General features: G+C 35.1%; 2 protein-coding genes across 2 annotated transcripts in view; one reads left to right on the top strand and one right to left on the bottom strand.

The window, feature by feature from the left end:
• Window positions 1–432: 432 nt before the first annotated feature.
• LOC120623704 (nitric oxide synthase-interacting protein homolog) lies at window positions 433–2,415 on the bottom strand. The gene is made up of 2 exons (XM_039889882.1): window positions 1,465–2,415; window positions 433–1,051 (listed from the first exon to the last, which is right to left on the bottom strand). Exons 1-2 carry the CDS (start codon window positions 2,142–2,144, stop codon window positions 865–867), a joined length of 867 nt encoding a protein of 288 aa, XP_039745816.1. The 5' UTR covers window positions 2,145–2,415; the 3' UTR covers window positions 433–864.
• Window positions 2,416–2,974: 559 nt separating this feature from the next.
• The window catches only part of LOC120623611, a 51,541-nt gene continuing 32,576 nt past the window's right edge, over window positions 2,975–21,939 (top strand). Inside the window, exons 1-7 of the mRNA XM_039889675.1 lie at window positions 2,975–3,385; window positions 5,515–5,747; window positions 6,626–6,814; window positions 7,902–8,065; window positions 9,090–9,189; window positions 10,372–10,547; window positions 19,860–20,030. Of these exons, the coding sequence (XP_039745609.1) occupies window positions 3,226–3,385; window positions 5,515–5,747; window positions 6,626–6,814; window positions 7,902–8,065; window positions 9,090–9,189; window positions 10,372–10,547; window positions 19,860–20,030 (1,193 nt within the window). The 5' untranslated portion in view covers window positions 2,975–3,225. The remainder of the gene's footprint in view (window positions 3,386–5,514; window positions 5,748–6,625; window positions 6,815–7,901; window positions 8,066–9,089; window positions 9,190–10,371; window positions 10,548–19,859; window positions 20,031–21,939) is intronic.

The raw sequence follows: 21,939 nt of genomic DNA, 5'->3' as shown, positions 1-21,939 counted from the left end.
GACGAAATTGAAAAGTGACTATTTAAATCTATATATGACTATAAACTGGATGAACCCACAGTCCACATTTCATAATCTTAACAACCTATTACAGGCCTACTACACAGCATGGCTCTGCCCCTACAATGTAAAGTGATTTGGCTGTAGTCCACTGTGTCTGTGCTTCACACACCTTTGTTAACATTATGGAGAACTCTCAGGCGGCATGAAGATTTCCTCACTATGATTTCCTTCACCAATAAAGAAAGTGATATTTTAATTGCCTAAAATGCATATAATTTGGAAAAAAGGGGTGCATGCTGAGATACAAACTCAGCCCCTCAAAATTGAACTGTACTCCTAACCACTATGCTATCAATGCTTACTTACGATTATATTATAGGGATTGAAAAATTAGGAAGTAAAGAAATGGGAGCACAATAAAACATGAAATAAATTAAATGTGTATTATCCTGTTCATATAATATCTTTCCATTTAAGAAGGAAACATTCTGAAGAAAAGTAGGTACATATTATTTTCTGTCCTTGTGAAAGTACAGTATTATATTATAATAAATCATCATCATCAGCCTTTTAATGTTGAACTGGTGGGCCCAGGCCGACCATGCTCCTCAATGAGGGATAGGATACTTTAAGGATTATTATAACATGTTGGTGACAATAATCAGACCACTTTGCATGCTTTCCAAGCCAGACATATAGACACTGCCAATTTTCCAAGTCCAGGTTGTTATAGAGATTTTGTTATAGAAATCTCTTATGCCTAATAATCCTTTGCCTGACCCACTAAACCTGGTTATTCCTGGTTCATATTAAATATTTAAGACATCCTTAAAGTATTATTTTTCTTTCCTATGACTAAATCTAAGCTTGTAATACTGGTCTCTCATTCTTCCCCTCCAGGTTTTGATTGGTCAGGGCATAACCAGTACCTCCTCTCTGTAGGGGTATGATATCCTTTTCTTTAAGTTTGTCACCTGTGAGAGGGTTGATCCAATCCTTCTTGATGATTTTCTCTACACATTCCATTGTTATGACATGCCCACTAGTTCTGGAATTAAGACATAATATAACTTTATTATTAAACTACCACCAATCTGTAGTGGGCAAGCGTGGTAGACTACTAGTATTGTAATATTGTTTTTTTTTTCAATCCTGTGAAAGGGATGATGCTGTATTTTGTGCCCACAGTGTTTCCAAGCTCATACATAAAAAAATCATAAACAGGGCTAAACTTGGGCTACAGATAAAGCAATAATTATTAAGTAATGCAAAGAGGGCTATTGCTAGCAATTCTGCTGTCCTTATATTACTTATATCTCTAAATAAACTAAATTGTAAAGACTAAAAATAGTGCCAGGTTCCCGCATTTTGCTTTGGACCTGTATAATAGAATTAGCATGATAGAATTGACCTATTCAATAAAATTTTCACCATTAATAACTTTATTACTTAAAGTATTACCTAATGATAGCACATGGCACAGCATTACTCAAAATATCATGTGTAATGGGACACATATATCTATTCTCTTTAGCAATCAAAGACTTCTTATCATCTGGGTCATTGACTAATGTCCATTTAACTTCAATCAAATCCTTCATTTTTAGAGGTTTGCCGCTTATTGGGCACAACACTGATGCGTCCGGCTTCTCTACTTTGGAGACTTTCGCATCGGGAAGTTGTGAGGGCACCCAGAAACTGGGTAACTCCTTATGTTTACCATTTGCAAGGTTTGAAATGGAGGTTGACGGAGCAATACTGTCTGATTTACTATGTGTAATATTTTTCTCCCTGCTCATGAATTTGATTAAATTGGCCTCACGTTCAGCCGCAGCCAGCTCTTTAACTTCATTTTCATCCTTTTTCAGTTGCTTTTCGTACTGCTTCAATTTGCGGTTGTACTCATTTTTTTTCGATATAATGTATTCCAAAATAGCTTCTTTATCGAACAGATATCCTTCTTTAGTCACTACGGGGTATCTGCAAGGCTGCAAAGTCAAGCTACAGCAGTCGAAACTTTTCACGGAATCTTTCCCAACCCTTTCACTTTGTGTCCCATATCCTGACGCTGCTGCGTCCTTTTTCTTTTCGTGATACGTGTATACAGCACCGGCGGTGCAGTTTCTTGCATGTCGAGTCATATTTTAATATGACAATAATTTAGGCAAAAATATTAAAAAATATAGCACACCGAAAAGAACCACTTGTCAAAAATTCGTCAACAAAATCCGAGAGTACAGTAACGCCAGTTACAAAATACATACTACAGAAAAATACTACGAATATTATATTAATCGGACAGATTTTTATAAATCGAGTTTATGTTAATCGATTGTTATATTTATTATGTTATTTCACATTTATAAATACGCCTGTCATAATAAAGGAGCTTATGGTTAATTTCCGGGAAAACTCCTCAACCATTTACTATTGATAGAAGAAGCAACATTTTCTAAAAGGAGTAAGCAGATGACGTTTGCCTTTAAGCCGCGTCCACACACATGGTTTTGTCACAAACCCTGAACTTTTTTTAGAAATAAAAATACTTGTAGGTTTACCTAAAAGTATTTTTATTTCTAAAAAATATTTAATACAAAATAAGTAATTTTATACTTTGATTAAAGATATACTTTGTATATGGTTCCCTAATATATTGTAGGCTAGTAATTAGAAACTATAACATTTGACTTGGCAACGACTTAAAATTATTGTTTTAGGAGATATTTTTGTTTTGCTTTTTAATTGTTTAAAAAAGTCGGATTTGTTTCAGTCTTAAAAAAATTTTGTCATGATTTTTATAGTGGGTATGTTTGCAACTATCTATTAGCTAGTCACGTCCTTATATTCAAACACAGACGTAACATAGTTTTTTTTTCAAACAAAATGTCATGTCGAACTTTTAGGCTGGAACTTAGAGCTGAAAAGCGGCTTCAAAAAAACATTATACTCGCTAGTCGCTAGACGTTTGGAGACGTCGATGCCAAATTCAGCTGTTATCTGTCAGATGCTGATAGCATTTCAACTCTTGTTTATTTATAAAAAAACTAGTTGTACGTCGGACGTTCTGTGAATTTACATAGTGAAAATCGATGATAACATAGTGTTTGCTAAGCTCTCCTTTGGATTTGTTAAGTGTTTGAGTTTCTTTTAGTGCAAGTGTAGTGTTTTGTTGTACAAAGTGTATCGAATAATTTTCTTTTTACGTTGTATGTGCACATTATAATGAACTTATCGTTCGCTGGTTGTGGGTTTCTTGGTATTTACCATGTCGGTGTCGCAGTGTGTCTCAAAAAATATGCCCCTCACTTGCTAATAGGAAAAATATCTGGGGCCTCCTTTGGGGCTCTTTCGGCATGTTGTTTACTCTGTGATCTTCCCATCGGTGAGTAGCAATATTAAATTACATTTTTTTCACGTCAAGCATTATGCAGTCTCGAAGTTTTGATTTCCACCAGTGGTTAATTTGGTGTTTAATAATTTTAAATGGACTTTGATTTAATACCATCAGTTTACTGTTCATTGTAATACTAAAGAATTAAGCTTTAGAATAAAATATTCTAGATACTTAGGAGTTAAGGTTTAAAACGCTCATATCTTCACTAGGCTAACACTATAAGCACTAACTAGGCTTACTCTATAAAATCTATTCTGTCTGTTTGTTGTGTCCCTATGGACGGCAGACTCTACTGAAGAAAACATTAAGAAGGCTGCCTGAAACTCCATATTTGCTCTTTTCCAATGGTAGTATCACTAAAAACAGACAGACTTTACATTTGAATAGTGCTTATAGAGTAAGCCTACTTGAAATTAATTTAATTTGAATTTTTGAGTGTTTGTGGTATTCAATGTATATTATAACTTTTATAGTCTCGCCTCTCGTTTTCCTAATATCCCTATGATTTAAAAAAAATTACTATAATTTTTATTTCCCTGCAACATGCTTAAAATTAATGACTAATGCTGTAATATTTTCTTATCAAATTGTACATGTTCTAGAATAATTTGCATATATGTATATTAGATATGTACCCTTTCCATAACATAAGTTTGTTACTCTTAAGTACTTATTTATGCTAATTTTACACTTCTTGAATTTTCAATTTGAAATTTAACTTACAGTAAATGTGCTTTATTTTCTAAAAACATATGTTTTTGCATCAGACTAAACAAAATATGCGAATAGATAAAGAATGTTATTTCAAATATGTTTTCATAGTTATGAATTGTGAACCCAAAAATGCTGTAGACTTTAATAGCTCACACTATTAAAGTCTACAGCATTTTAGAAATCTACATGTTGCATTGTTTCACAAGCTACAGTTGTTGTTGATAATACTATAACTTATGATAAAAGTAATACAGAACTGTTTTCGCAACAAGTTATGCTGCAATCTCAAAGATCACTACTATTAAACCAGTTTTAATATAATTGTACTGAAACACAAACAAAAGTAGTATTTGTGTTAACAATCATTACAAGTACATATATAATTAAAAAAAGGTCAACTATAGAAACTTTACACTTGATTATTTTCAACACCTTCATGCCTTCTCCATCAACAAGATATTGGTGTACCTTGTGCCCAGTTTGAACATATAAAAGCTAAAAACAATAATTGGATTGATTGAATACCTCATAAATCCAAATCTGTACAGGCATGTAGAAGTTATGGTGGAATAAAGAAACACATATACATACATTAACTTCATAAAGAAACATGAATGCATTTGTATTGAGCGCATTGTGTTTTCCGGTGTTGATGTAAAATTCGCAAAAGTACTTATGCTATATTTAACAATCTTAGTTATGATGTTTAAGAATATGAACAACAATATTATGCTACCTAATGAAAATATGAGCTTCGTTTAATATTATTGCATAAAAAAATGGCTGATTTTTCTGTGGTTATGATGCATAACATTTATTGGTTTGTAATTTACAAATATATTTGGTCAACAATGATGTTTTATCTTGTGTACAGCTAATTGTCAATATTATATACTAATATTTTACTTTGATAACAACAGAAACAAACAATAAATTGTATTATGCCATTGTATCTTAACTATAGTGAATTTTGTTAGTACATTAAATATTAAATTTTATATATATTTGTGTAAGTGAGCTCTGTGGTCTTATATATAAGGGGTTCCAGTATCACCGGTAGCCGATTACCCAACAAATAATTCGGATCGCCAAGCAAGTTAGCGTTCGGATACGATGTCGCGTAGAAAACAATTAGGGGTGTGGTTTGACACTTCTTGTCCACTATCATCCTAGACTGTATCTTAGGGCTAAGGGTTTTTTTTTGTCATTATTTGACCATTTTTAGATTAAAAGATAAAATTTAAAATGAGTATTGAGTATCAGCATCAGCCTCGCCCACAGCTGGACAAGAGCAAGTAAACTCTCTCAATTGAGAGAGGGATTTAGAGCTAGACCATGCAACTCCAGTGTGGATTGCAAGCTTTAATAATAATTATCACATGTTAGTTTTCATTTTATTTTAGGGGAAATTACAAGTGATGTTCTAAGGATAGTTGGTGAAGCAAGGGCTGGGTCCCTTGGACCTTTTAGTCCATCTTTTAGTATACAAAACCTCCTTTTGGAGGGTATGCAGAAGTATATTCCACATGATGCACACAAGATTGTCAGTGGGAAGCTGCACATATCCTTAACAAGGGTCTACGATGGCAACAATGTTATTGTAACCGAATTTCCGACTAGAGAAGATTTGTTGCAAGTGAGTTATGTTGCCTTAGTACCTATATAAATGTTATGAATTTTTTATATGTCTATGCATTTTCTTAATTTATATTTATTTACTTATATCAATATATATATAACTTGGTAAACATAAAACCCAAGCGTGAAGGTTCGCAGTAAAAATCTTTACCAATTTCCCCTCATGACTTAAAACAACCAATGTGCCTAGAGAATACTCTAATCTATCATGGCGATTTGGACTTATTATTTATATCAAGGGGAGGATAGACCAATTCTTTCAAGACGGCAAAGCATCACTGTTATTTATTGAATCGTAGCGGTAATCTCTTAATAAACCGAACCGAAATAAGTGCCCGTAATAAATATAAACGACCTCGAGCAAGTTGCTGATACTATAGGCACATGTTTTTTAGAGAAAATAAACTAATACTCAACCAATGCCAACATTTTTTACTTTCCGACACATTTAGATTCCCATTTTTTTTGGATACTTAACACGTTGGCTGCTGAAAACACAACGTTTGTGTTTTAAAACGTTTTAAACGTGCGTACGTAACGCGTGTGCGGCTCGAACACGCTAGGCGTGTTAAAATAAATGTACCTACAAGGATGCGGCCGAACACACTGGGCGTGTGTTTTCGGCGTTCTGCGTGTGCGGCAAACACAAACGCTGTGTTGTTTAAATATACTGCTAGAGCGGCCTTTACGCAACAAGTGTATTATGTGAATTTTGTCCTTCGTTCGCATTACCCGTTCAATTAAACGAAATCGAATATATGGATGCTATGTTTACTTTGAACAAATTATAGATACTTAGTTTATGGTTTAAAAATGTATGCTTACTAAGTGATGTTGTAAATTAATGGCAAATCTGTATAGTTTTGTTTTTTTTAGGCGCTGCTTGCATCATGTTTCGTCCCAGTGTTCTCGGGAATGTTACCGCCGCGGTTTCACGGTATAAGGTACATGGACGGAGGCTTCAGCGACAACCTGCCAGTTTTGGACGAAAACACGATCACAGTGAGCCCGTTTTGCGGCGAAAGCGACATTTGCCCTAGAGACCTCAGCTCGCAGCTATTTCATGTGAGTAGGTAACAAAAGTATGACGGTAGCGTCACAATAGATCGTAACCCGTCGACGTGACCAGTGTATGCATTCATAGATCAAAAATTACCTTTTAAATAAAATAAAATCATACATATATAAACATGACTTGTAGGATGACTAAAAGGATGTATTTCAACCGATTTTCAAAAGCATTCCCTGAAAAATCTCAATAGGTTTAGTAGGTAACACATTAGAACCTAAAAATATTATATTCTATGAGTCATTATAAAACCGGAAGTCATTGTATAATGATGTAAGTACATAGAACAGTCTGCCAAGGTCAGTCGCGGTTAGGTCAAGAGATAACATAAATGAAACTGATGAATTATGTTATTGCAAAACATAAGTCCTACAGTAGGTACACGCGTATGTTGTTTGTAGGTACTGAAATAGGAAACGAATGGTTGCGGTTGTTTTTGAAAATAAAATGATGAATTTATGACATCCCTGACATTAATATCTTTCACGATACCCTAGAAAGTTTTAGGAAGAAAATTGTATGCGAATTAAATATTAATAATCTTCATTATAAATTTTAATTTCAATTTAATATTACTTAACAATCTGTTATAATAGCTTCATTCATATTTACATTATTATTTTAATAGTTTTTATTTTTTTATAATATGACCGGAGATAACAACGATAATGCTTTATACACCTATAATTGATTATTGTAATGGCACTAGACAGAATTTGTAATTCTAACACATTTTTTTTTATGAATGTAGTTGCAATTAATTGCTGGTAAGACACACCACACATGAATAAATAAATAAATGACATAGCACCTACGTCGTGCACAGCGGTCTTCGTCTGCTATTTTCAGGCCATTCATGTTAGATCATGCAATCACGGGCTAACTTGTAGTGTAATGTAAAAAAAAATAAAGAAAATCAACGGGGTAGTCAGCTAGTTAGTCAAAAATCTGAAGAACTGCTTTATTGCAGATCACCTTTATATAAAACTCAATGCAATTTTCAAGCTACTGTTATTATAAATTTTACTATTTAGTATTGGTAAAAACAATAATTGTTTACCATACACAATAATTTTGATACAGGTAAATGTGGCGAACACAAGCATAGAACTGTCGAAGCAGAACATAAACCGCTTCGCCAGGATACTCTTCCCACCGAAGCCGGAAGTCCTCAGTAACATGTGCAAGCAGGGATTCGATGATGCTTTGCGTTTTCTACATCGGAATAACATGATCACATGCACCAGGTATGTTCTAACGCTAAAGTGGGAGCACGAAGTTAAGTTCTGTCTGAAATAGCATGATGGATTCCTGGATAAAGATGTGAACCATATAGAAAAAGAAAGATGCAGATAAAATGAAATGACGATAAGAATCTCACCTTATTCCACACTTACTTTAATTCTCTCGGTCAAGTAGCCAGATTTGTCGGGTTAAGTATGTTCCTTGAGCAGCAATTCCATTTTCGCACAGTACTGGCTCCAGTATTTAAAAGTTTCGGTGTACACAAGAAGAATATTGTAATAGAGAGGCAGGTATATTAATGAGCATCAGAAACCTAATGTGTCAAGACACGTCACACAAAATAAATCAACCTTAAAACCTTGTACTCGTAGACTACGAATCGGTCCAGAAAATCAAATTAAAATGCTTTATTATACCATATAAATGCCAAAGTCTTTGTGTTTATTTATTATCTGTCTTTGGCTCAACCGTTGTACCGATCTTGATTAAATTTAGTACAGAGATAGCTGGTATCCTGGAGGTGGATATTCATTATGTTACTTTTTATCCCGAAAAAGCATCCGGCAGGGTGATTACGTATCTCGTGACAGGTTTGCGACAGGCTTATATCTTGCAATCACTGCTGTCAAAAGTCACTTTTGTTTATTGACAGCAGTGATTGCAAGATATACGCCTGTCGCAAACCTGTCGCGAGATACGTATTCACCCTGCCGGAACCGTTTGCGCAGTATTTCTAAAATTAACCTTTGTAGCCTATGTTCGGCTTAGCATCTACAGATTTTGACGAGACAGAGTCAGCTTACACAATGGCGATAAACATGGGATACTTTGTAAACCCTATAAAATAAATGGTTTGCTCCGTAGCATATACAATACCGCAAAAAATGCGGACGAAGACCGAAAGGTGGTAGCTAGTCCACCGAGGAGGGTTGAGTTTAGACACGCGGTCCGCCGCAATAAATAATTGTCCGTAAATTCAACTGTTTCATACAAATCAAATCATTTACCAAGTATCTTTATCGCTAGGTGTCTCGCAGTCCAGACGACATACCAGTTGCAAGATGTTCTAGACGACACCACGTACGAATATGATCCTGAATGTGAAGAATGCAAGACGCATAGACAGGTAGGTTTTGTGTACTATAATGTTTGTTTGTTAATCTTAAGAAACGGTTAAATCCAGACAAAGTTATGATTACTTTCGTTTGACCACTAACTTTGGCTGAGCAAATTCAAATCATGCTGTGTCGATTTCGGCCATAGGCCAGGATCATTATACCGATGGGCCCGGGGCTTCTCCCACCATAAGAAGAGTGTAGGCCCCCACGCTGGGTCAGTGGCCCTTGGAGAACTCTCAGGCATACAGGATGCATGATGTTTCCCTTCACCGTTGAAGCAAGTTATATTTTAATTGCTTCAAACGCATGTAACTTTAGGCTATCGACGCTTCAAGGCCAGGATTACGACTTGCGAGTCTAAATTTATGTATTTCAATCACTCCTCAATCGAAAAGTTCGACGATATCGTTTCTACTCCACTTATTATTATCCCTGAAGGCTTTACCTTGTTTGCTTGGCGCAGTATTGCATCTATAGCTTGCGAGCAAGAAATCTCTGGTGGCCAGTTAGTTTGCTTTAAATCAGCATTGATAATTTATGTTATATGACCGGGCATCTTGTTACCTAGTGATCCTGGCATTGCGTTTTATGTATGTATAACTTTCAATCACAAGGTGTCGGTTTACTTTAAACAATCGATGCTAATGACTGGTTTGATTCGGACTGTACTTTTTGGGTGTATTTTAATTATTTGACAACTCGATCGATACACGGAGATTCCTTCAATCTCCCATGATTAGCGATATTATCAAGTCAATACAAAGTTCGAAATGACGACCGTACCGATAACGCGGCTTGCGTTAAAAATTTCTCACAATCTGAGTTGGGAAATTTTAGTTTCATACGCAAATCCAAAAGCGTTCTTTAATCTAGGAAATGCATTGTAATACGTTTTGGTAAATGTAAATTAGAAGCGCGTATAGCCTTAAGTGGTTAAGCCGGACCGAGTTCGAGTTTCTTTTACGCTATTAAATATCACTTGCTTTAACGTTGAAGGCAAACATCATGAGGAAAATTGCATACCTGAAATTGCTCCATAGTATTCTCAAAGACGTGTCAAGTACCTACAACATCCGCACTTGGCCAGGGTGGTTAGGCCTTTCTGGGCCGATAATGGGATGCTAACGATTAAGAATACGAACGTCAAATTGTACATTAAAACGATCTACATCAAAATATTTTGGCTTTAGGACGCGCTCGTAGACGATCTCCCGGACACAGTGATGACGATATTCCAGAATGCAATCGATTCAGCTAACACTGGCATTGTGAACTGGGTGATGAGGCAAAGAGGGATGCGGTGCGTGTCGTTGCTCACACTGCCCTATCGAGTACCAGTCGATATCATGTACGCGACGATCACAAAGTAAGTCGATATTTTGTTTTTTGCTCTTTGATGAAGCAATACGTAACTACTTTTACCTGTCAGAAAATTTTATGACTTATTATTTCATAGCATAAGGCTAGACTTATGGTGACGGTAGATCAGAATACAGTTGCCTGAACCCCTGTTCCGGCGGGTGTCGTACGAGGCGACTAAAGGAATATAGGAGAACGTGCAGCAGCGTTCTCTGTGCTGTGGGCAGACGATTTGGTGGTAATTAGGGGCAAACCCTAACTTTGAGGGGCCTTTACTCCAGCAGTGGACAGTCCTAGGTATAGTCCCAGCTAGAATTAAGGTTTTTTTTATTAAGGTGCAGGAATATGAAGATCTTGGCAAAGTGGAGTATATCAAACCACAACGAAAGCTTTAAATTTTTGGCGAATCACTTAATGTACTTAGGTAAAAGAAATTGTGGTGTACAATAAAAGAAAAAGAATACACTTTTATTTTACACCGCAGATAAAATAAGGGAAAAGTAATAATTTATTTTGCAACATAGTGTGTATTTTCAGTCTTATTGCTCGATAGTGATTTCTAACGTAGCTAATTGTGGATGGAAAGCAATAGACTATTGCTTCATCAAATACTTCTACTTTCTTTAGATACATTCAACCATAGAGTTTTACAAAACTTGTTTGTTGTACAAGGAAGGAATTGCGTTTATGGAGGTCACCTCTCTTCATAGTGTAAGATATATTTCCGCGTTTGGTTATCACAAATTTTGTTGCAAATCTACATTTTCAAGTATCGCTATCTACCCATTTAAATATAATCAAAAGATAATATTTAAATTAGGCATAGTTGTATGAAAGATTAAACAATAATCTTTTTAGTATTGATTTCAAACGCTCTACGCAACTCTGCACTTCAGGAATGGGAGTGTGTTAAGCCAAGCACGGAAAGGAAAAGGCGACGCGGCCTTGTTTTATAATATAAGGACTTTTTCAAGCTACTGTTGTCCTACCGAACCTCAAAATGTATTTAAACTAAGTGGTCGCAGTTGTGTGCTCCTTTAGCTCTTGAGGTATTTATCTCAAGAGCTAAAGGATCAATATTTTTATCACTCAATGACTCACTCCTCGTCTAGGCAACAACAGAACTAGGCACATGTTCAGTGACATTAAAATATCTTATAGCAGCCGAAGAAAGTTTTTTTGCAAATCGAAGTATAAGTTAAAAATAGGCATGACGAATAATTTTGAAAAACTTGTCGGTATGATGTTCGGAAATGTCTACTATATCCAAAAAATATCTTATTTTTGCAGCAATTGAACGTCTTGTTGATATAAATTGCAAATTATATTAAAAAAAAAAAAAAAACGTGTGTGTACTTATGTACACGCGTTAGAGTTAGAGATCTTTGGCGTAACAAGATAAAAATATTATCAAAAATTTTATCCTACCCTTATTCTACGATTGTAGGGAAAACGACAAAATAAAAAAAAGGTATTTAATACATTGAAAGTTTTATTATTTAGCATTGTTTAGTGCTTGACATGTTGGTCATTATCGGACGAACAAGTTTCACTGAACATTAAAATTTTGAGATTTTGTACAATTAAATCACCAGAATGAGCCCTCAGACTTTGACTGTCTACCTGTCACTGTCAAATCTTTTTTTGAAAAACTAAAATGTCGACTATAGCTAACTTCCGAGTGTCGGTTTTTTGTGACGGTGTGCACGCGCATCGTAAAAAGTGAGCTGGCGGACGATGTATTCCCCTCTCACTCGATATCGCAAGTACCTTCATCCTTATAAAATCGTGTAACCATGTGCGCGCGCATTTCGTTACATCGTATAATTTCACTCGTACTCGTAGACAAATTACAGATTAAAGAGATCTAAAGAGCTTTAGTAAGTCCTAATTTGAACTGAATTTTGCGTTTTACCTGTCATGGCGGATCGCTAGATTTTGCAGTTGTATTTATTGAAAATAAATACCAATATCAATTCGAATATAAAAATCCGTTTTCAATATACCAGAACTATATATATAAGTATCATTAGATAAATATAATATTTTAGCGATTCTTTGTTACTGTCATTATGCCTATTGTGGTTATCATCATCAATATGAAAACATATACGTATGAACGCATCAAAAGTGCCTGTGATAGGCATATATGAATAAAGATTTTTTAATAACTTCATCTGTTTGAGTAACTAAAGAAAGCTGTGATTATTGTATGACTTAAAAACTTCTACCAAATTTGGCTTTTTTCCACAATTATGTTGTTCTAATATTTTTCAATGGAACTTGAATATTGAAAAATTAGAAATGCGTGTTAGTTTTATATTAACCCCTCCGCTCTGTAAGTGCAGGCGTACTTAGATTGCCCAGTAAGTAGTAATTGTTTACTCCAACCGTGATAATTAATGAATCGCCAATAAATATTGATAGCGCGTATGTTTGTTTACACACGTATAAATTTATTGTCCACTATTAATAGTTGTTTTCTGGACCCCTTAGCCCAGTATTGTAAGCACGCATATCATTCAAGTTTATTTATGTACCTACTCTAACATGAGCTTTTGCGCATTAAAATTAACATTTGAACGAGCAAAAAGTGCGTCCGTCCAAGTCCAGTTTCACTACGCAGCCCGACATCTGTGTTCATTTTCTCAATTGCTAATTACTTACAAGTAACAAGCTCTAAATTTTGTTCATTTTCTTTTCTTACTGTTTTATACGTATTGACCATAATTATAATATCTTTGTTGAAAACGGACTTCTTTTTATTTAATAGTATTTATTTACTATTCACTTGGTAATTCTAATTCCACTCTTAACTTAAACGTAATATGTAACTATTCTGTGCTAGATTTGAGTAAAATTACGAAAATAATGTTGAATTTCGTACGATAACGCAAACTATTTCGTCAGTCGTTAAAGTAGCATCAAAATAATAATATGTTGGTACATACATCATAATTCATAATCTGGAGCGTTATTTCCAAAGCTGTTATGTCAGCTATTGTTCAGTTTGCTAGCGTTACACAAACTTAATGACTAACTTTATTCTTTTTATTTGTTGTTTTTTATCAAAAATTGTGTCACGGTATGCAGTTTATGAAATGATGTAAATCGTAAGTAAATTATGGATTCTCGGACATTGTTTCTAAAAAAAACGACCTTCAAAATTATAAAATTCTAAAGGTTTAAGTTTTTTTAAGGTTTCGCACAAAAATGGTATTCCATAGTTCTGGAAATACGGAATACGCTTTACACGATTCAGTGCATAACTCCAACTTGGTCGTTATTTTTTTACATACGATCGGTCGGTTAGTATATCATATCCTTAACTTAGTACGGCAGATCCTCCAACCCTGTTTGATCCTCTAACTTATCAGATTTATGTGCGTTTAATATTCACCGCTTTAGCGGTTAAGTAAAGAATCGGGAGGAAACTTGCATGCTTGAGAGTTCTCCATAACGTTCTCAAAAATGTGTTAAGTCTACCAATCCGCACTTGGACAGAATGCTGGACTACGGCCTAAACTCTCCTCAGTATGAAAGAAGACCCGTGCTCTGTAGTGGGTCGGTGATGGTCTGATAATGATGATAATGATGATGATGATGATGATGATGATGATGATCCGTAACCTTAATTAGCTGTTTTGTTGTCTTGATAAATGGACAACTCCCTTCACCCTCTAACGATGATCCAACAATGTTAATTATTCCCGGACAAAGTCGCCTCATGATCGACTAAGTGAATGTTAGAGGTCAGTTCAATAATGCGCAACCATTATACTTGTTCACGAAACTTATTATTGTATAGGTATAATGCTCCTGCTAGAATAGGCGGGGTATCCTTGCTCGGATATTGGATAAATCTCTGGGGGGTGAATCCATTCTGTTATTTCCGCTCGGAGAAAATGTCCCTAGCTGTGCAGGCCCGTTTCGATTCTTTCTGGTGACTATTAATTACGAGCATAGCGCATGTGCTCAAGTGGCATAACCACTTTTGGCTTACGACAGTAATCTCCTATCTCCTGTAAAGTTGTATTATTTGACCGCCCATGGTCTGGCTTCAACTCTTCGCTCTTAATATTAAGTTCTGCAAGCCGTTTCATTTCTTGCTCCGATACTTTAGCTTTGAAGAATTCTCTCCATCGCGGCCGATGTATTCCCTATCTCATATTCCCAAACTGACTGTTCCAAACCGCATTTATTTTCGTGAGTTTTGTCTTACTTAAATCAAAATCGGAATCCTCATCTCTTCATTTTTATCAATTCTACTTCAGACTCTGTCAAGGCTTCCTTCTCAGAGAAAATCAATAAACACACCGATACCGCTTCGTTATCAAAACACGCAATACTTTAATCATCGGGACTTTTCATAAAGCTATTATATGAATCAGAAGGTACAGCTTTCATAATAAAATGTTGATATTGTTGTAATTTTATTGATATTTATATAGATAATGAAGCAGGGTGTGCAGAGGAAGTGATGGATTGACGTGAAGTGTTCACTGTACATACGGTAAAAGTTGTTGCTTATTGGAATAAACAAATCCTGAAACTGAAAATCCTTAAACTCCTTAATAGTGTATTAGGAAAATTATCGACTGCGTACTCCCTGTTAGCGTTAGAGTGTTAAATCTATTACTGAGCACTTCTTAGTTTGTTAATCTTCACTGGAGAAGGTAACACATAAAATTTAAGTAACCTTTTTTCTTTACGCTTTTCTAAATTAAATTTTATCATTAATATTTATTTTGTTATCAATTTTTCTTCTGCACGCCTAACCAGACTTGGCACTTTTTTCCATTTTCCTCCAAACAGGTGTGAAATTCTGGCGAAATAATTTGTTATTGGGGTTGTTCTCGAAATTTAGGTTCTTAAGCCCGTATCCTAAATGTTTTTCCTAAATGTAGTACTTAAACTAATTTCATTCATTAAAATTTATTATAGAAACATGATTGGAAACAATTTTAATGATAGTTAGTATTATTTCAAAAATAATTGCATATTTTGGGAACATATTTTATATCTTTATATTTATGTAATTTCTAAATTGGGTTGAAAAGGTTTACTATTTCCAAAATTAGTCTTGCATCTCAGAAAAACACACAAGGTTAAAAAACGACACTTCAATTTTTATATCATAACAAGTACTTACATATGATATAAATATTTATATGTTATAACAGCAGTCTTATTAATAAAGTCCTATCATGCCATCTCTTTCTTGATACTCTAAATTAAAGCACGATTTCTATTTCGCGTCGAAATTGTAAGCAAAACGCACGCAGTGGTAAAATTGTTCAAATATTTATCAAAAAAGCAATTTTAAAACATTTTTAATAATTGTCCAGAAACTCGCACCTGTTTAGCAAAGGTCTTCACCGTTCCGCCTTAATCACCATGTCATCGCCTTTTTAGTTATGTCGGTGGTAAGGTAGAGAAGCACGCGGTTCAGTACGCGGTGGTGGGAAGCTTGCACGTTCGTAGGAAGAGGTGCGCCCGTCACAACAACGTCATGACTAGGTTAGTGTTCATACGTTTTTGTGGTGGTGGTATTCCTTATTTGGTGGTGGCTTATTACTTGTTTAGGGTTTTTTTGGTGGTGGATACTCAGTGCATCACTGCTTAGTTTAGCTTAAGCTAAACATGGTTTGCTCATATGAGTCATGGGGCCGAATGTGGTCGCTTAATACGGGCTTTTATAGATTCTCTAAGCGAGTGATGTACTGAGTATCATATTATATCAGAAATGAGATCCGTTAAAAAACATAGGTCACCGACAGCTCAACGAGTCGCGAAGCGCAAGTTACAATGATCTGGGCAAAAAGCAAGGAGGATTTGGAGTCCAAAAACTGGATTAGCGTCCCCTGCATAAAGCGGAGTGTTGATAGTGACCGTAGTATCACTATCAACACTCCGGCAGAAGATCATGGAGTGTGGAAAATCTCTAGATGTTCAAATCAGAAATGAAATACGTAGAAGAATCAAGGTTAGGTTAGTGAGTTTATATCCAGCAGTGGAACGTTAAATTGGTTAAAATGAAGATGAACCTTCATTTAAATTCATTTTAACCAATTTAACGTTTATGATTAAATAATGAGACTGAGGCAATCTATGAGTTCACAAAACGGCAATTGTACTGCACTTTTTTCCTTTGCTTCTGTCAGATGTCCCAGGACAATCATTTTTCATACGTTACTGGTTTTTGTACATTTTTTCGCGGTCAGTACTTTAGTTTACTTTGGTTTATTAGTAACATTTTCGCTTTTTGATTTATAACAATTGCCAACTGCTTTACTTTAAATGTACATGTACTTTAATAACAATTTCCACAGATTGCTTTCTCTACATGGTTTTATTTTAATATTTATGTATATTACATAGCGCTTTATGATATTTTGGATTCATATGGTACTTGTGACTTCCATTTTTGCTTATGTGCAGGATGAATTTTCTTTGCAAATCTTCTTAGTTATTTTATATCATTGTTTTAAATTAAACTATAAAATAAGCTCTCAACTGTGAGTCTGGACTGTAAACCTATCGTATCCTGTAGCCTCGACAAATAAATATCGCAGTAAACCCCAAATCCTGCAAATGTGATAACGTTTCCTTTAACTGACGTCATTGTTATCACATAATATACTTTTCAATTGACGTATTAGAATTTCCTGTTTTTATATCCATTTACATTTTTTAGGATTTCGTACCCAAAGATCCCAATGGCTTAATATTCACTTTCTGCTCACTTGTCCGTCTGTACGTCTATATGTTATAAACTACTTGTTTTTTAGAAGGTCTTTGTCTTGTAGAAGGAATGAGTGACGAATTTACTTATTTGGATATTTGATGTAGAATGTCAACCCAAAACAGAGTTGGCCATTATAGCTTTACCATTACAATTTTGCCATTGGAACGCCAAATCGCTTAGTGGCATGTCTTTGTCGGTAGGGTGGTAAGTAGCCACTGTCGAAGTCTCCCACCAGACCAGACCAGAGAAAATACTTATAGAAATTATACATCGCAAATAGTTAGGGACCGAATCCGGGGCCGCCAACGTGAAAGCACAGCGTTGAACGCTGCGACAGGCAGGTTGTCTATAATATAATTAAACATCGAAGCGCTATTTCAAACATAATTTCGAGTACCGCGTGGGTGCTGCGTCATACTCGCGAGGTCCAATAAAAAAAAGCTTGTATTTCTTTTATTATTGGTATATCAATATCTTAAGAAACATCACGGCATATTTTGAATCACAAGTTTTCGCGTGCCCGTGACTAGATGCGCCTAAGATGCAGCTAGCTAAAAATATCGTCAACCGATCTATTATTATTTCCTATTTGTGACATCATATTAAACTGATAGGAATAAAATCAATTAATTTATCAGAATAATCAGTTTTGATTAAGTAACTGATAAATAATCAATCAAATAAGTTCTTCTCTTAAAAATCATTGTAGATTTGATTTAAATCGTAGTGATAGAACGGTGATTAACTGAAGAATAAACAAACTGCTACTATTTGATGCGATATTAAGAGTACTCCCACCAAAACATCAACGATAAATAAAAACCGAAAATTATTGCAAAAGTAATCCTTATTTGAGTAGCGGTGATAGCCTAGTGGCTTCGGGGAATAGTTCGGTCCTCGGCATGCACCCGTAACGTTTTGGAGCTATGTGCGATTCAAGCAACTAAATGTATTTTGCATTAAGGTGAAGGAAAACGTCTTGAGGAAACCTGAATGCCTGAAAGTTTTCCATAATGTGCTCAAAGAGGAAGTCGACTAATCCGCACTGGGCCAGCGTGGTGGACTACGGCCTTAACCCTTTCTCATTGTGGAAGCAGACCCGTGCCCTGTAGTGGGCCGGTAATGGGTTGATATGATGATATAAGGACAAATTAGTTGTATCAATTGACCACAGTTAACTAAGTCTAAACCTATCCAACGTTTTATCTTAGTGAGACCAGAATTCACTCTCTCTTTGAATGAACTAAGGCCGTTTAAGAAAACGGACGCTTGGCAAATCGGAAGTATCGCATAGAAACTTTACCGGTTATACCTACTCGCAAGAAAATTATACGTTAACAACGATAAATTACAACTGCTCAAACGAGACTTCCAAATTATATTCGAAACACGCACTTTAACTCGTATGCATCATAATTGAACCGTTATTAAAAACAAAAGAATTACGTACAAAGGAAAACCATTAAATATAGCACAATGACCAAGTATTTAAATCTTGTAAGACGGCAACATAGAACATTAAATGTTCTATGTTGCCGTCTTACATAGTATTCACATACGTTGAAATGAACACATGAATTTTGAAATCACCAGAGTACTGAACTCTACTCTAGCTGACCCAGTTTCTAGTGTAATCTTTTGCAATAAATTGGAAATTACTTTTGAATAGTTTTAAAATTCTAAATTCATTTATAACAAGTACACGTCTACTTTAAGCACTTATAAAATGTTTTTGTATTGATTCTACCGGATAGTCTTGCTCATTTTAAACCGACGCCTGCCTTTGGGCTGGCTGTATCTCTTGAAACGCAATAGAGGTGAAATTTTTACAGAGCGTGCATTTCTTTTGCTGCTATAAGAAGGTACAACGATATGAGAAATGTTGTTTTGCTCGATGTTTATAATACTAGTACTATTTATAATGTAATGTATATTCCACCCTTCGTTAGAAAGTCCAAATCCCACTTAGCAGGTCTTTATGTACTTTTCGCATACGCAGTGGCGTGCCAAAAATCCTACTATATTTATTTCAGGGTAGGCGGTGCTTTTGTGAATGTACGAAGTGCACGCCACTGCGCATACGTTTTACATCATCATCATTATACCTTTTGTTTGTAAATACATATGTTTTGTAACATAAACATTGAACAAACCAATTTCCGATTACACGATATATTTGTAACAGCCTTGCCGTTTGTAACTTTGTACTAATTCACAAAGTAGGATTATTAGTATCCATTTAGATAGTTCAAATTAATACAAATTTAAAATTACAAATTATAATGGACCTATAATGCCAAAGACTCTAAGCCTGAAGCTAAAAAAATAGGTAAACTATGGGACTAATACAAAATGTTGTATATCGTTGGAAAAGTGGTGCACCAACTGAGATCACCATAGAAATGTCAGAGCGTGATAAAACATGAAATAGCTCTTCCCACGTTATTCCATGTTTATTTGTACGGCCCTATGAGTCTATCAATTTTTTTGCACCAAGCATTAAGTCTTAAAGTCAATACGTTATGACTAATTTTTCATGAGATTGCTAGCAATAGTTATTTTTCTCCTTAGATTCGTGACCTGCACGCCAAAGATGAGCAAATCTCTATGGAAGCTAAGCTGGAAACTCGTACGTCAGTTGCACGCGTTCCTATACTCTGCGCATGATCGTTCAGATGCCGCCCGTATTTACTACAAGCTTTCAATGGACCATCGGGATGAGCACCATCGACTTGATAGAAGGTATGTTATCTTAAGTGATTTGATCCCATTTCTGAGATTATAATTTTCTTTGATCGATGCCGTGTTGGTCTCGAAGACTAGACATAATGAATTTATTTCCGATTTGCGTATCTGCGTTTTTTGTTTATATATAGCATCCAGACATGGTCTTGCTCGAATTTGAATGCTGAAACTCTAATAGCGTGGACTAAAAGTTACTTTTTTGTTTTAAATATTGAACAACAATTGAAACATTGAATTGGCGTCTTATCTTAAACCCCATAAAATAGTGAAGCGATGTACCTTATCGGCCGTCTCGTATCGCAAATTTTGTATTGTTACAATATTTATATTTTCCGATAATTTTGTAATATATTTTGTCTTATTTTACGAAAATATTTTATCGTTTTTATTTATAAAAACAAATTGTAGCCTGCTTATTTTAAATACTTTACAAACTATTACAATATAATAATATTAGAGACGGGTTTTAAAAAAATACAAATCAAACTAAATTACTAACTCTACAGTTTAAGCCTCTTGTTCTAGCTTGGTCTAAATTTTACTTTACTTTAAAAATTTACGATACTCCCAAAATATTACTTTCTTTAAAAGGCAGGTTACAAAAATAAAGTGCACTAAGTAAATGGGACGAATTGCATCCGCTTTGTCGGGCCCCATTTGAAGATAAGATGGCGTATGATTCTTATTATCCACAAATCTACTTAAAAGTAATCTTATCGTACGACCTTCAGCTGACGATAATTTATCAGCTATTAGGATTTTGAACCAAATAGCATAAGAGCACTTTGTTGTCTGTCTGTCCATCCGAGTGTCATGGCCCTTTTTGTTATTCACGGCTTCAGGTATAAACAAGTAGCTTAGATCTTTAATCGCTTATCATTGTAAAAATTTCACGTTTTTAGTTCATCATCATTATGTCAACAAATGGACTATTGTTGGACATTTTATGTAGTTCCAAATTTCTCAATTTTGTGCCACTCGCGTCCAGCGTTTAGTTAACCACTATAACAATAGGCTAAGGCTTCCCTGGCGGGGGGCCGACATCGACCCCGGCACTAACTTACTTTTCGAAGTTATGTTCGTTTTTAGTTTAAGCAATTAATAAGTGAGAGTTTTTCATAATGTTTTGAAGGGCGTGAGAAATCCGCACTGCGACAGCGTGGTGGACTATGACCTAAATCCTTCTCATTCGGAGAGGTCATGTCAACAGTTTGATGATGAAGTAACTCTCAGTCACTGAGGTGCAGTAGTTCGACGCCATGAATCTCGTGAGAAATGCCGACATCAATGAGATGAGACAATGGTCGCGACAGTGTATATTAATACGAAGTCTTAGCTTCGTATAGGATCCTCATTACCGAGGCCAGTAGAGCTTGCTCTTTCTAGACAGCTTTATCGGACCTCTGTTAGAGTATCCTTAGGGACAGTCCAGATATTCCAGATCCAGATTTTAGTGTTAGAGTAGTGTTTAAGTATGTATTAAAATAAAAAAAACAAGTGTGCTAAAATAAATAAAATAAGAAATTATCATGCAGAATTAATGTCATAAAGAAAGCTATCAATAGTGCTTTATTTTTGACAAAAATATTATAATTTAATTTGAGCAGCGCAGTTTTTGTAGGACCATTTTATCTTTGATTTCAAAAGTTTGTATCTTAATAATTTGTATTTCAAAAATTATTGCCAGATTTAGAGCCAAATAAGCCATAATGTTGATTACTACGTAGATAAATTATAACAACATTCGTGAAACCATCTTATAACCAAATAGATGATATTTTAGTCTGCTCATCTTAGCATAGGTAGAATGCCAATGGCGTAAACATTGGCTGTAAATTATTGAGAGGTTGGGTAATCTGCAGACTGTCTTCTTGCAGCAAGAAGACAAGGTTACTATATGATTGCA

The sequence above is a fragment of the Pararge aegeria genome, chromosome 5 (assembly GCF_905163445.1).
Source record: "Pararge aegeria chromosome 5, ilParAegt1.1, whole genome shotgun sequence".
NCBI lineage: Eukaryota > Metazoa > Arthropoda > Insecta > Lepidoptera > Nymphalidae > Pararge > Pararge aegeria.
The sequence above is the reverse complement of the archived record's forward strand: the minus strand, read 5'-3'. Positions and strand labels throughout refer to the sequence as shown.